The 11,726-nt window shown below is 41.0% G+C and overlaps 1 protein-coding gene across 1 annotated transcript; it reads left to right on the forward strand.

Moving 5' to 3' along the window:
- The first annotated feature begins 3,712 nt into the window (after positions 1 to 3,712).
- On the forward strand, positions 3,713 to 11,313 carry LOC116135487 (zinc finger BED domain-containing protein RICESLEEPER 2-like). Its single transcript, XM_031421205.1, has 3 exons — positions 3,713 to 3,887; positions 7,877 to 9,963; positions 11,194 to 11,313. The coding sequence occupies exons 1-3, from the start codon at positions 3,713 to 3,715 to the stop codon at positions 11,311 to 11,313; spliced, it is 2,382 nt and encodes a 793-aa protein (XP_031277065.1).
- The last annotated feature ends 413 nt before the right edge of the window (positions 11,314 to 11,726 follow it).

The following is an 11,726-nucleotide window of genomic DNA, read 5'->3' on the forward strand; positions in this document are numbered from 1 at the left end:
GTGAGTAGCAGTACTTGTTGTGTGTGATTTTTTCATTAAGCTCAGAGAAGTCAGAATCCCGCGAGGATATAGTTTGACCTAGAATCAATTTGACTTAACACTTGTCCAACCCAGCATAAGCTCGTTGAGATACGGCTCGACCCAGCGTAAGCTAGTTGCGACCAACTCTGAAAATTGTTCAACAAATCACAAATAAGCTCAGATCTTGGATATTTCGGAAGAGATTAGATCAACAGCAATGATGGCGCAATGTTAGCGCACAATCATGAGAATATCGGAATTGAAATTCGAACATGATTGCAATCCCAATAATTTCTCTCTTTCCTTGTTTACAAACTTGTATATAAACCCCCTCCAATGATGGGAGAGGGGTTAGCAAATTGTTCTAGGTATTATATATTACTTGTAAACTCTCTAAAGCAATAGGAAAAACAGTAGACATAGGCTTAAGTTCCTACTTGCCGAACCACTTTAAAAATTGATTGTGTTCTTTATATTTACGCATTTTTATATACAATTGCTAGTTATCTTTAATCACGCACACATCAGTTCCGATTCCACCAAGGTCAATCGGATCACTCTGGTTGGTGTAAATTTTGCATCAATATTTTGGCACTATAAGGAGGGCCTTCGCCTACTTTCCATATTTCCGGCAAAAAACAACCAATTTCAATGAACTGATCACCTGAAATTTCCAATGGTTTGTACTAAATTAAAAACAACCACCAAGAACCACAACAATGTGGAGATTGTCCACCAAGAGGTGCATCAAACCGCTCTTCCAAGTTGACCACCAATGTCGCCAATGCAACAAGTCGCAAATCAGTAGGGAGTAGGGACTTCAAATCCCAAGAATGGCCAGCTGATGGGGATGATAAGGATGATGGTTGCACAGGCGATACAACAAAACGTGGCTAAAATAAGAAAAGAGTAGTTGGCCAACCGGGACCTCGATCAACCACGCTTCACAGAGGTTACTCCCACGGGTCAGAATAACTTTGCTGGCGACCAATCTCATTCGTCAGCACTATGGAGTAACCGTCACCCCCAACATCATAGGGTGCTTTCCATCCACGAGTGTGAGTCCTGCAGGCAAGTTAACCTCGAGAGGCAATCAGGCAAGCAACCCATATGGGAGAATAAAGGCAATGGTCGCTAGAGGGATGCTCGTCCTAATTGACGACATATGCCCAAAGCCAGCATGCCAGTTTTAACCCATGTCAAAGGCAAGCTCAAACCTTGCAAACTCACGAGATTATTCATATATGCCAATCTGGCAACACTGACATTTCGGTTTTAACCAACGTCGTGAGCAACGTACCGAGGAACATGATAGCACTTACCATCCTAGCCATCATGAATTTACCTCGCGCACTAGCGTGCCTAATAAAGTAGGTTCACAGGTAACTAGCCTTCGAACTCATTTGCTCAAGGTAAGGCTGAACATAGGTCACAATCAGAATACTCCTCATGACAAGGACTTAGATTGGGTACAGAAAGTGCTCGATGATCTAGAGCCTGCCAAAATAATTCGATGGAAGAGATAATGAGTTCTCCATTCACGGAGGAAATCCATCAGACCCTACTTCCCCAAGAATTCAGGACGCCTAAGAACAAGTTAGATAGGAAAAAGGATCCCAAAGACCACCTTGACTCTTTCAACGACTTGATAGAGCTACATCAAGTCTCTGACTTGGTGAAGTACCGTTGTTTCACTGTCACTTTAGTATGAGATGCTAAGAGATGGTAGCGGCCTTAGCTAGCAGCTCACCAAGAAGAGCCCCTGAAACGTAACAAGATCCCCAACAAACAAAATGAGGGGCTAAGATCATAATGATAGGGATCGCAATAGGTTCCAAAAAAGGCAGAGAATGAAATTCCACGGGGAAAGACAACATTTTTTGCAATATGCAGAATACACCCCCCCTCACACAAGATGTAGCACACATCTATGAAGTCTCTCGCAAGGCTAAAAAAATACTCGTGCCAAAAAGAATGAGAAGGCCATTGGGTAGAAGAGATCGCCAAAAGTACTGCAAGTACCACCGAGACATAGGGCATAACACTAATGATTGTCGGGTTCTAAAAGATGCCATTGAAGATGTGATTAGAAGAAGTCATCTGAAAGAATTTATTAAGGAGGATCTAGCTCGTGACAAACTGAACTAGCAAAACAATTAGATCCAACAAACCCAGCTGAACAACGATGTGTTTGTGGGAATGATCTACAGGGGACCTAAAATTGTAGGAAGCTCCAAGCACTGGCACGAGCAATATGTGTGAGAAGCTAGGACAGACTTGATTCCCCGAGTAATGAGCTGCACAGTTAAGCCACCCAAGCGGCCCAAAATGGAAAGTTAAGTGATAGGCTTCTCTAAGGAAGAATGTGACCAATTCCCTTGCAACAACCATGACACGATTATAGTCATGGCAAGAATTGGTAATGCCCAAGTCCTCCAGGTAATGGTAGACAGTGGCAGTGCAGTGAACATCATCTTCTTAAGGGCTTTCCGAGAAATGAGGTTCACACAAGGAGATCTAAGAGCATGCCTGTCATCATTGTATAGATTCACTGGGGACAGTTTGGTCCCCATGGGAACGATCAAGCTACTTGTGACTGTCGGGGATAAGCCTCAAATAAGAACAGTGATGACAAAATTCTTAGTGGTCAATTGTCCAACCGCCTTCAACGTCATCTTGGGAAGGTTGCTCTTAGACGACCTGAGCGTAGTCACTTCTGTGCGATGTCAGGCTATAAAGTTCCCAACCCTAGATGGGATTGGAGTTATAAGGAGTTGCAGGAAGGAGTCAAGAGAGTGTTATAACCGAGCCATCCATGCAGTGCAAAAATGGGCACTCCTAAGGACTATGATCATCACTAAGTCTGAGCCAAAGCCCGAAGAAGACACTATAGATTCTTACATTCATAAAAAAAAAGCCCGCAACAGGGCCTACAGAAGAGCTGTGAGAAGTGCCGATCAGAAAGGAAGATCCAACTCACGTCCTAAAAATTGGGAGTAGTCTGAGTGGTGAGTTGGCAGATAATTTTGTGGGATTCTTAAAGAAAAACCTCGACGTGTTTGTCTAGGTACATGTAGACATGGTGGGGATCAACTTCGAAATAATTTGTCATCATTTGAACATTGACTTAGATGCTCACCTAATAAGACAGAAAAAAAGATCTATGGATTCTAAGCGGTCTAGAGTGCTCAAGGATGAAGTTGATGAGCTCCTAAACATTAACTTTATTAGAGAAGTGAAGTATCCAGACTAACTCGTCGTTCCGGTCTTACTGAAGAAGTTAAATGGCAAGTGGCGGACTTGCATTGATTTCACTCATCTGAACAAGGTCTGTCCTAAAGACAGCTTTTCGTTACCCCTGATCGACCAATTAGTAGATGCGATAGTAGGAAATGCACTACTAAGCTTAATGGACGCATACCCGAGATATAATCAAATCCTGATGTATTAGTCCGACAAAGAACACATCTCTTTTATTATTGACCAGGATATCTATTGTTACAAGGTTTTGCTATTTGGCCTAAAGAACGTTGGAACGATCTATCAGCATTTAGTGAATCAGATGTTCGCCAAGTAAATTGACAAAACCATGGAGATGTACATTGACGACATACTCGTCAAAACAAAGGTCACCGAAAAGCCACATCAAGCACTTGGAGAAAATGTTTAGTATCCTTAAAAAGTATCGAATATGGCTGAACCCTTGAAGTGCACTTTCGAAGTAAGCTCAAGGAAGTTTTTGGGTTTCCTTGTAAATCAGCGAGGTGTTGAAGCCAACCTAGACAAGATTCAAGCCCTTTTGAACATGCAAAGCCCAACTAAAGTAAAGCAAGTTCAAAGTTTGGCAGGGCGATTAGCCGTAGCAGGTTTGTTTCCCAAGCTACTGGTAGATGTCTGCCTTTCTTTAAAACCTTGAAAGGCAACAAGGCTTTCAAGTGGACAGAAGAGTGCGAGAAAGCATTCTAAGAACTGAAAAGACATTTGGGGCAGCCTCCTTTGTTATCAAAGCCCGTCCTAGGCGAGCCCCTACTTTTAGACTATTAGTATCTAAGTCCACGATCAGCACGACTTTGGTACGCAAGGAAGGGCGAGTGCAGTGGCCAGTATACTATGTGAGCAAGTGATTGTTCGATGCCAAGACAAGGTACCTAGAGATGGAAAAGCTTGCCTACGTACTCATCATAGTTGCTCGAAAATTACGGCCCTATTTTTAGGCGCACTCTATACATGTTCTGACAAACTTTCAGCTAAAAAAGATAATGCACAAGCCCAAGGCATCAAGTAGACTTATTCAGTGGACTATAGAGCTTAGTCAGCACGACATCAAGTATCTCTCGAGAACAGCAATCAAGGGACAAGTTTTGCTTGACTTTATCTCAAAAGTCTCATATTAGCCCGAGAGGAAGGTAAGCCTGCCTGAAGTGAGCACCTCAGAAGAGAATAATTCAGCTCGACAACTTATGATAGTGGACCTTGTACATAAATGGGTTTTCAAATGAAAAGGGGGCAGGAGTTGGGCTCTTTCTCGAAGGTCTTGAAGGGGATCCAATCCGAGCTGCAATCATATTCGGATTTACTGCCTCGAACAATAAGGTAGAATATGAGGCCAAGCTCGCGGGGATCCGCCTGGCCAAAGAAATAGGGGCAGACTCAGTCAAGATTTTCAATGACTCCTTGCTCGTCATCCATCAAATCTTCGGGGAACACCAGGCCAAAGAGGACATAATGGTGTCTTCTCCGGAAGATAAAATCTGAGCTTGAGCTGTTCAAAACCTACTCAATTTTGTAGATACCAAGGGAAAAGAATTAAGTGGCCGATGCTATAGCTCGCTTGGCTTCAACAATGAGCAAAAAAACCATTGATTCCATCCTTGTCAAATTCCTCTCAAGTCCGAGCATCCTAGCATCACAAGAAGCGATTTTGGTAACAAGGCAAAGGTATACTTGGATGGACTTAATAATAGTGTACTTAAGAGATGGAACAGTGTCCAAGGGAAGAAATGAAGCCAAGACTCTTCGAGCAAAATCAGCTCAGTATACGCTCATCAATGAGAGGTTGTATAAGCAAGGCTAACTCCCCACTTTTGCAGTGTATGCATCATGAGGATTCGAAGTACATCTTGAATCAAATCCATAAAGGTATCCATGGGAATCACGCCAGGGGTCGATTTTTAGCATTTAAGATACTTGACTAGGGATACTATTGGCAGACAGTCTTCGACGATGCGATCTATTTTGTTTGAAAGTGTGATAAGTGTCAAAGGTTCGCAGACATATCGCGAGCTCAAGCCCAAGAGCTGACCACTTTGACAAGCCTGTGGCCATTTGCAATTTGGGGAATCGATCTGATAGGTCATTTACCTCAGGGAAAAGGACGTGTCAAGTTCGTGATAGTGGCAGTGGACTACCTCACAAAGTGGGCAAAAATTGAGCCTTTGGCGGCCATTACTTCAAACAAGGTGAAGAATTTTGTCCACAAAAACATTATTTGTAGATTCGGAAACCCCCATACCATCATCACTGATAATGAAAAACAGTTCGACTGCGAAGACTTCCAATCGTTCTGTGAAAGGCTTGGCATAAGGAAGAGCTTCTCCGTCGTCTATGGGCCTTAGGCTAACGGTCAAATGGAAGATGTCAATAAGGTTATCAAACACACCCTCAAGAAAAAGCTTGACTCTCTTAAAGGAAGATGGGCAAACGAACTGGTCAAGGCTTTATGGTCATACAAAACGATAGCCAGAAGCTCAACAGGAGAAACTCTATTCTTGCTTTCCTATAGATGTGATGCAATGGCTCCGGTTGAAATTGGGCCAGTTCACTTCGACTAGAGGTTTTTGACCAAGAAACAAACGAAGACCTTCTTTGTTTGGATTTAGACTTGATCGAGGAACATCAAGCTAAGTCTTAGTTAAGAGTTGTCTCGTATTAACAATGAGTGAATAGATACTTTAACTCAAAAGTCAAGAGCCGAGACTTCGGAGTGGGTGACTTAGTCCTCAGAAAGGTCATCTCTGAAGCACAAAATCTGAACTTGGTGGCACTTGGGCTCAAATGAGAAGGTCATTTCAAGATCTCTGCAAAGCTCGCACCAAGAACACTTCACCTGGAACACCTCAGTGGTGAAGCTATATTACGAGCATGGAACGCCAAGCATATATGGAGATATTACCAATATGCAACTCAGGTTCAATTTGTTTATCTTTCTTATTCCAATGCCAAGTGTAAGGTCTATTATGGCCAAATTTTGATTATCAATAAAAGGTATTAATCAGAACTTCCTTTTGTTTATTATTAATTATGCATTAATTCAAGATCGTGACCAAAGCAATGACATCCAAAAACTTAGGAGTTTGGAGTTCGAAAAAAGGCAACTTAACTTTATAAGCCACACCATAATTTAACTCATCAAAGGGGACATTCCCTAAACCGAAGAAGTTAAAACTCGAAAACACTGGAGCAAAACACATTAAAAGAAAATCGATCAAAATTCAGCGGCCAAAACGCAAGATGGGCAACCAGCCTTAACTCGACGTTGTTGCAAGAAAGATCTTCTTGTTTGTTAGAAAAATTCCTAAAGAAGCGAGCTACACATAACTTGGAGAAAATTCAAATTATTATACTAAGTTTAGTTAGAACTAGGGGTGTACACGAGCCGAGCAGCTCGCGAGCTACTCGGGCTTGGCTTGACACGAGCCGTGGCTTGGCTCAAAAAATTTGAGCCGATCTCGAGCCCGAGCGGCTCGTATATTATACGAGCCGAGTACCGAGCCTAGGGGTACTCGGCTCGAAAGTTCGCGAGCTTTTTGGGGATCGCGAGCCCAAACGAGCTTTTTGAGATCGTTTGGGCTCGCGAGCCTTTAAGTGGGCACCAATTTTAAAACTCACATTTAAACCATAGTTTATTTTTAACATAACCCATTAATCCCTTGTCAGTTGTCACTTGTCACTCCCAAAACCAAAAAGCTATCACTTTCCATCTCCATTCACAGTTCACACTCCATAACCAGAACAGCTGCCATTCACACTCTATTTTTCTGACTAGAAATCATGCTCTACCGCCCACGACCACGAACTCACCATGTTAAACCAAACCCATAACACCCATTTGCCGTCTAAAGACTCCAAACCCATAACACCCATTCGCCATCTAAAGACTCCAAACCCAAACACAAAAACCACTCTTCGCCGCACCACGACCACTACCGCGTCGTGGTAACCCAAACCCATAACACCCATTCACCATCTAAACACATAAAGACTCCAAAGTCTAACCCAAACACCGTATCACAACTCCACAGTGCCACGACCACAGCCTTGCGCCCTTGTTGAACTTTGTTTGCTGGCTAGAAACCCAAACTCGTGAGTGTGTTTCCAGACTTTCCACAAACTCGTGAGTTTCTCTTTTAGTCTTTTGTTTGTCATTTTTGTTTTTGGTATTCTGGGCATTCCTTTGGCCGGCCATTTATATTACAGTTCCTTTGCCCATTTTTTTTGTCTACACGTGCTTTATGTGAAAGATATATTGATATGTTATTTGTCTACATGTGCTTCATGTGAATGTAATCAGTGCGTGTTAAGTAAAAAATGTTGACATGGTCAACAAACTGAAACACCATGTGAATATGTGATAAACATAAGTGTAGATGAATAAAAAAGAACCCGTAGGCCCCTCATTGTCAACCTTAAATTGTGTGACCAAGGATCACTTTTTCTGCCAACACCATGTGCCATTTACTTTTGTTTATATATATACTTATATTTTAAGAACTTTTGACTTAAATATGTTTTATACTTTTTATGTATTTGGAACTTTTGACTTAAATATGTTTTATACTTTTATGTACTTGTTTAGATATGGCATCCACTTCTAGTCCCGAGATTCCTGACCCCACTATCACTCCAGCAGAGATCTCCTCTTCAGCATTGCAGCGTACAGAAGACACAAGCAGCACTCCAAATGAAAGCAGACCTACCACTGAAACAACCGCAACTGATGTTAATAAAGAGGCTGATGTTAACCCATTTGCAAGAAAAAAAAGAGCAAAAACATCTGTGGTTTGGAATGATTTTAAGGAGGTGATTCTACCTGACAATACCAAAAAGACTGAGTGCATCCATTGCAAGGCAAAACTTGCAATAACGGTTAGTGGGAGCACTACTCACCTTTCAAGACATTTGAATAGTTGTGTAAGGCGAATTCTTTTCCAAAAGCAACAACAAAGGTTTTTCCAGGCGCAAGCAGGAGATATGGGTACAAGTGGTGAAACTGATAATCTCGTCCCTATTCTTACCAATGGGAAATTTGAAATGGTTAAAATGAGAGAACTAGTTGCCAATTGGGTGCTTATGCATGAGCATCCATTTACTGTTGTTGAGGAGGAGGGATTTAATGATATGCAGAGATATGCGATCCCTCAATGGGAAAGGATAAACAACAACATGTGTAAGAATGATTGTGTTACTATGTATGAGAGGGAGAAAACAAAGTTGAAGAATTTGTTAAAAACTATTGACAAAATAAGCTTGACGACTGATTTATGGAAGTCAAGTAATCAAAAGATAGAATACATGGTTCTAACGGGGCACTTTATAGATAGTAACTGGAGGCTACAAAAACGTGTTCTCAACTTCGTGTATATACCTCCTCCTCGCACCGGCATTCTAATTAAGGATTTGATTTATAAGTGTGCAAAGGAATGGGGTATAGAAAACAAGGTGTTCACAATTTCTGTCGATAATGCCACCAGTAATGATACGGCAATCAGGATCTTAAAAGACAATTTTTCAATAAACAAAAGCCTTGTATGTGGGGGGAAATTGTTCCATGTTCGGTGTTACACACATATCATGAATCTTATGGTTCAAGATGGTTTGACTAAAATAAGGTACATTGTTGAGGATGTCCGTGACAGTGTGGCGTATATTAAACAATCGGAGAGCAGGTTTATCATGTTTTTGGAAATCGTACAGTTATTACGTTTGCCTCATCGGAAGCTGATTCTTGATTGTAAAACAAGGTGGAATTCCACCTATGAGATGTTGATTACAGCACTTAAGTTCAAAAATGTCTTTTTAAGATATCGTGACAAAGACCCGCATTATGATTGTTGTCCAGATCCAGAGGATTGGGTGAGAGTCGAAAAAGTTTGTGAAGTTTTGGAAGTGTTCAATACCATTACTAATATCATCTCTGGAAGTGATTACCCGACTGCAAATCTATTTCTGAGTGAAGTTTTTCGGGTTAAGGTTATGCTAGATGCAAAGGCAATGGATGCAAATGATTTTATTCGAGATATGGTGAAGAGAATGAAAAAGAAGTTTGACAAATATTGGGGGGAGTGTAATTTGTTAATGTGTGTAGCTTCTGTGGTAGATCCTAGGTGCAAAAAGGCGATGCTTGAGTATTGTTTCCCTAGAATGTATGAAGAGATTGAAGCACAAGCGAATATGTTAAAAGTTAAAAATGCCTTGTATGAAATTTATCAAGAATATGTGGATGAATCCCAATCCTTCAACAATGAACAAAGTGCTGAAAACAGAGTGGTTCCTCAGGTTAATGTACAAAACCCAAGTAGTTCGTCTGGTTTTGCATTATTTACGCAGCATATGAAAGTGGTTCAAAGTGTCCCACCAGAAAAATCTGAGTTAGATAGTTATCTAGAAGAAGAATGTTACATTTCTGATGATGGGGATGATCCAACTACATTTGATGCACTACAGTGGTGGAAAGTGAATACGTTGAAGTATCGTTTGTTATCTAGGATGGCTCGTGATATACTAGCCATTCCTATCACCACGGTAGCTTCGGAGGCCACTTTTAGTGCTGGCAATAGAGTTATTGAAACTTACCGATCTTCATTGTCTCCAGAAACAGTACAAGTGCTACTTTGCGGAGGTGATTGGTGTCGTAATCTAAGAGGACTTAAGAGAAAGAACAAAGTAAGTTTCAATTATTAAAGTTATATAAATATTTTGGCATTTTCATTTAATATTTACTTTTAATTCATAACTTAAACTAATTTTTATGATTGTTATATTTTAGATACAACAAAAACATGAGGAGATTCAGCTTCTCGTCGAATGAATCCCACAGGTATATATTAGTCATTTTCATTGATTATTTGCATGTTGAAGTGGTTTGAAATGTAGATTTTCTTTTTCTTTTTTAGTTGAAGGAAGCTGCTAATGGATGCTTGATGGATGCTTCTAGTTTTTAGTGATGAAGGATATTAGTTCTTCCTTCATATTAATGATGTTTTTGATTTAATGGTTAATGGATGCTTCCAGTTTTTGCCTTTTTGGTGATGAAGGATATGAATTCTTACTTGATATTAATGATGTTCTCGATGTATTTTGGTTGGATGTAAATATGTAATGGATGTTTTGGATGCTTGTTGGATAATCACTATACTGATTTTCATTCACATTGTTAAGGAAAACTGATTTTGATTGTTGTTTGTGGTCTTTTGAGTGTTGATGGCTGTTTGGGATGGTTTGTTGGTTGGGTTGTTGGTTTTTTGTGCAGCTTCTTTTCTGTTGTGCAGGGTTGTTGTAGGTTGTGGCTAGGATGGTTGATCTCAAATCTGATTGTAGGAATTTTTCATTTTGGTATCTGCATTTGACATTTATATTAGATTTTGTTGTGAATTTGGCATATCATACATAACCCAATTTCGAAATTGATTTTCTGCTTTGGCATATCATGTTACTGTTCGATCTCGAGCTCGAGTTCGATCTCGAGCTCGAATTTGAGCTCGAACTCGAGTACAAACTCGAGCTCGAACTCGAGTACAAACTCGAGCTCGAACTCCAGCTCGCCAAGTATTCGAGTCGAGCTCGAGCCGTTCATGATCTTATCAAACTCGAACGAGCTCGATCTCGATCTCGAGCCTGAGTTTCAATGCTCGCAAGGCTCGAGATTGAGATCGAGATCGAGATCGCTCCAAATTCACGAACCAATCTTCGAACACCAAGGGGTTCGACTCGGCTCGGCTCGTATACACCCCTAGTTAGAACAGTTAAAATGACTTCGTAGAAATAAAATTATTGCTCGAAAAAAATGGGAAAAGTTAAATCTCATTGATCGATCAATGTTTAGTTACAAAAAACTAAACTAAAAAATAAAAAAAAGGGAGCAAGTTCATGTTATAGGAGTTGGAGTACTTTCAGGAGCAAGAGCTTAAGGAGCAACTTGGGGAGCGGGAGCTTGAGGAGAGTCTTTTATTGGCTCACCCAGGGGAAGATCGCCAGCAACAGTCGAAGGCAGAGCTGGCAAGGTCTAGTCCTTGACCTCTTCTTTTTCGTCGCTTTCTTCCTCACCCTTGCTTTCGTCAGACTCAGAGCTGTCTGAATAAACAAACTCCAAGCCTTTTGCTTCGACCTATCCTCTTTATCTCTTTTTTATAGATGGCAAGAAGAAAAGAGAAGTCAAGTAAGGGTTGAGCCTCCAATAAGCACTGAACCAAGAAGACCGATGCCCTAGACGTTGTCTCTCACCTCTACTTTCAGCTCCTTAACCTCTTTTTTAAGGTTAACAACCTTCAAATCAACCTCTTTGCGGTTCTCCGTCTCATTAAAGAGCTGGCCTGAGGCGTTCGAGTACTTGGCCTCTGATGCGTGTTTCTTACAACATGCAAAATGTAGCAAGTATACTAGTCGCTCAAGTAATAAAATGATGAGTAGAGTATCGTTCCCACGAGGAT

This window comes from Pistacia vera, unplaced genomic scaffold (genome assembly GCF_008641045.1).
Source record: "Pistacia vera cultivar Batoury unplaced genomic scaffold, PisVer_v2 Contig30, whole genome shotgun sequence".
Taxonomy (NCBI): domain Eukaryota; kingdom Viridiplantae; phylum Streptophyta; class Magnoliopsida; order Sapindales; family Anacardiaceae; genus Pistacia; species Pistacia vera.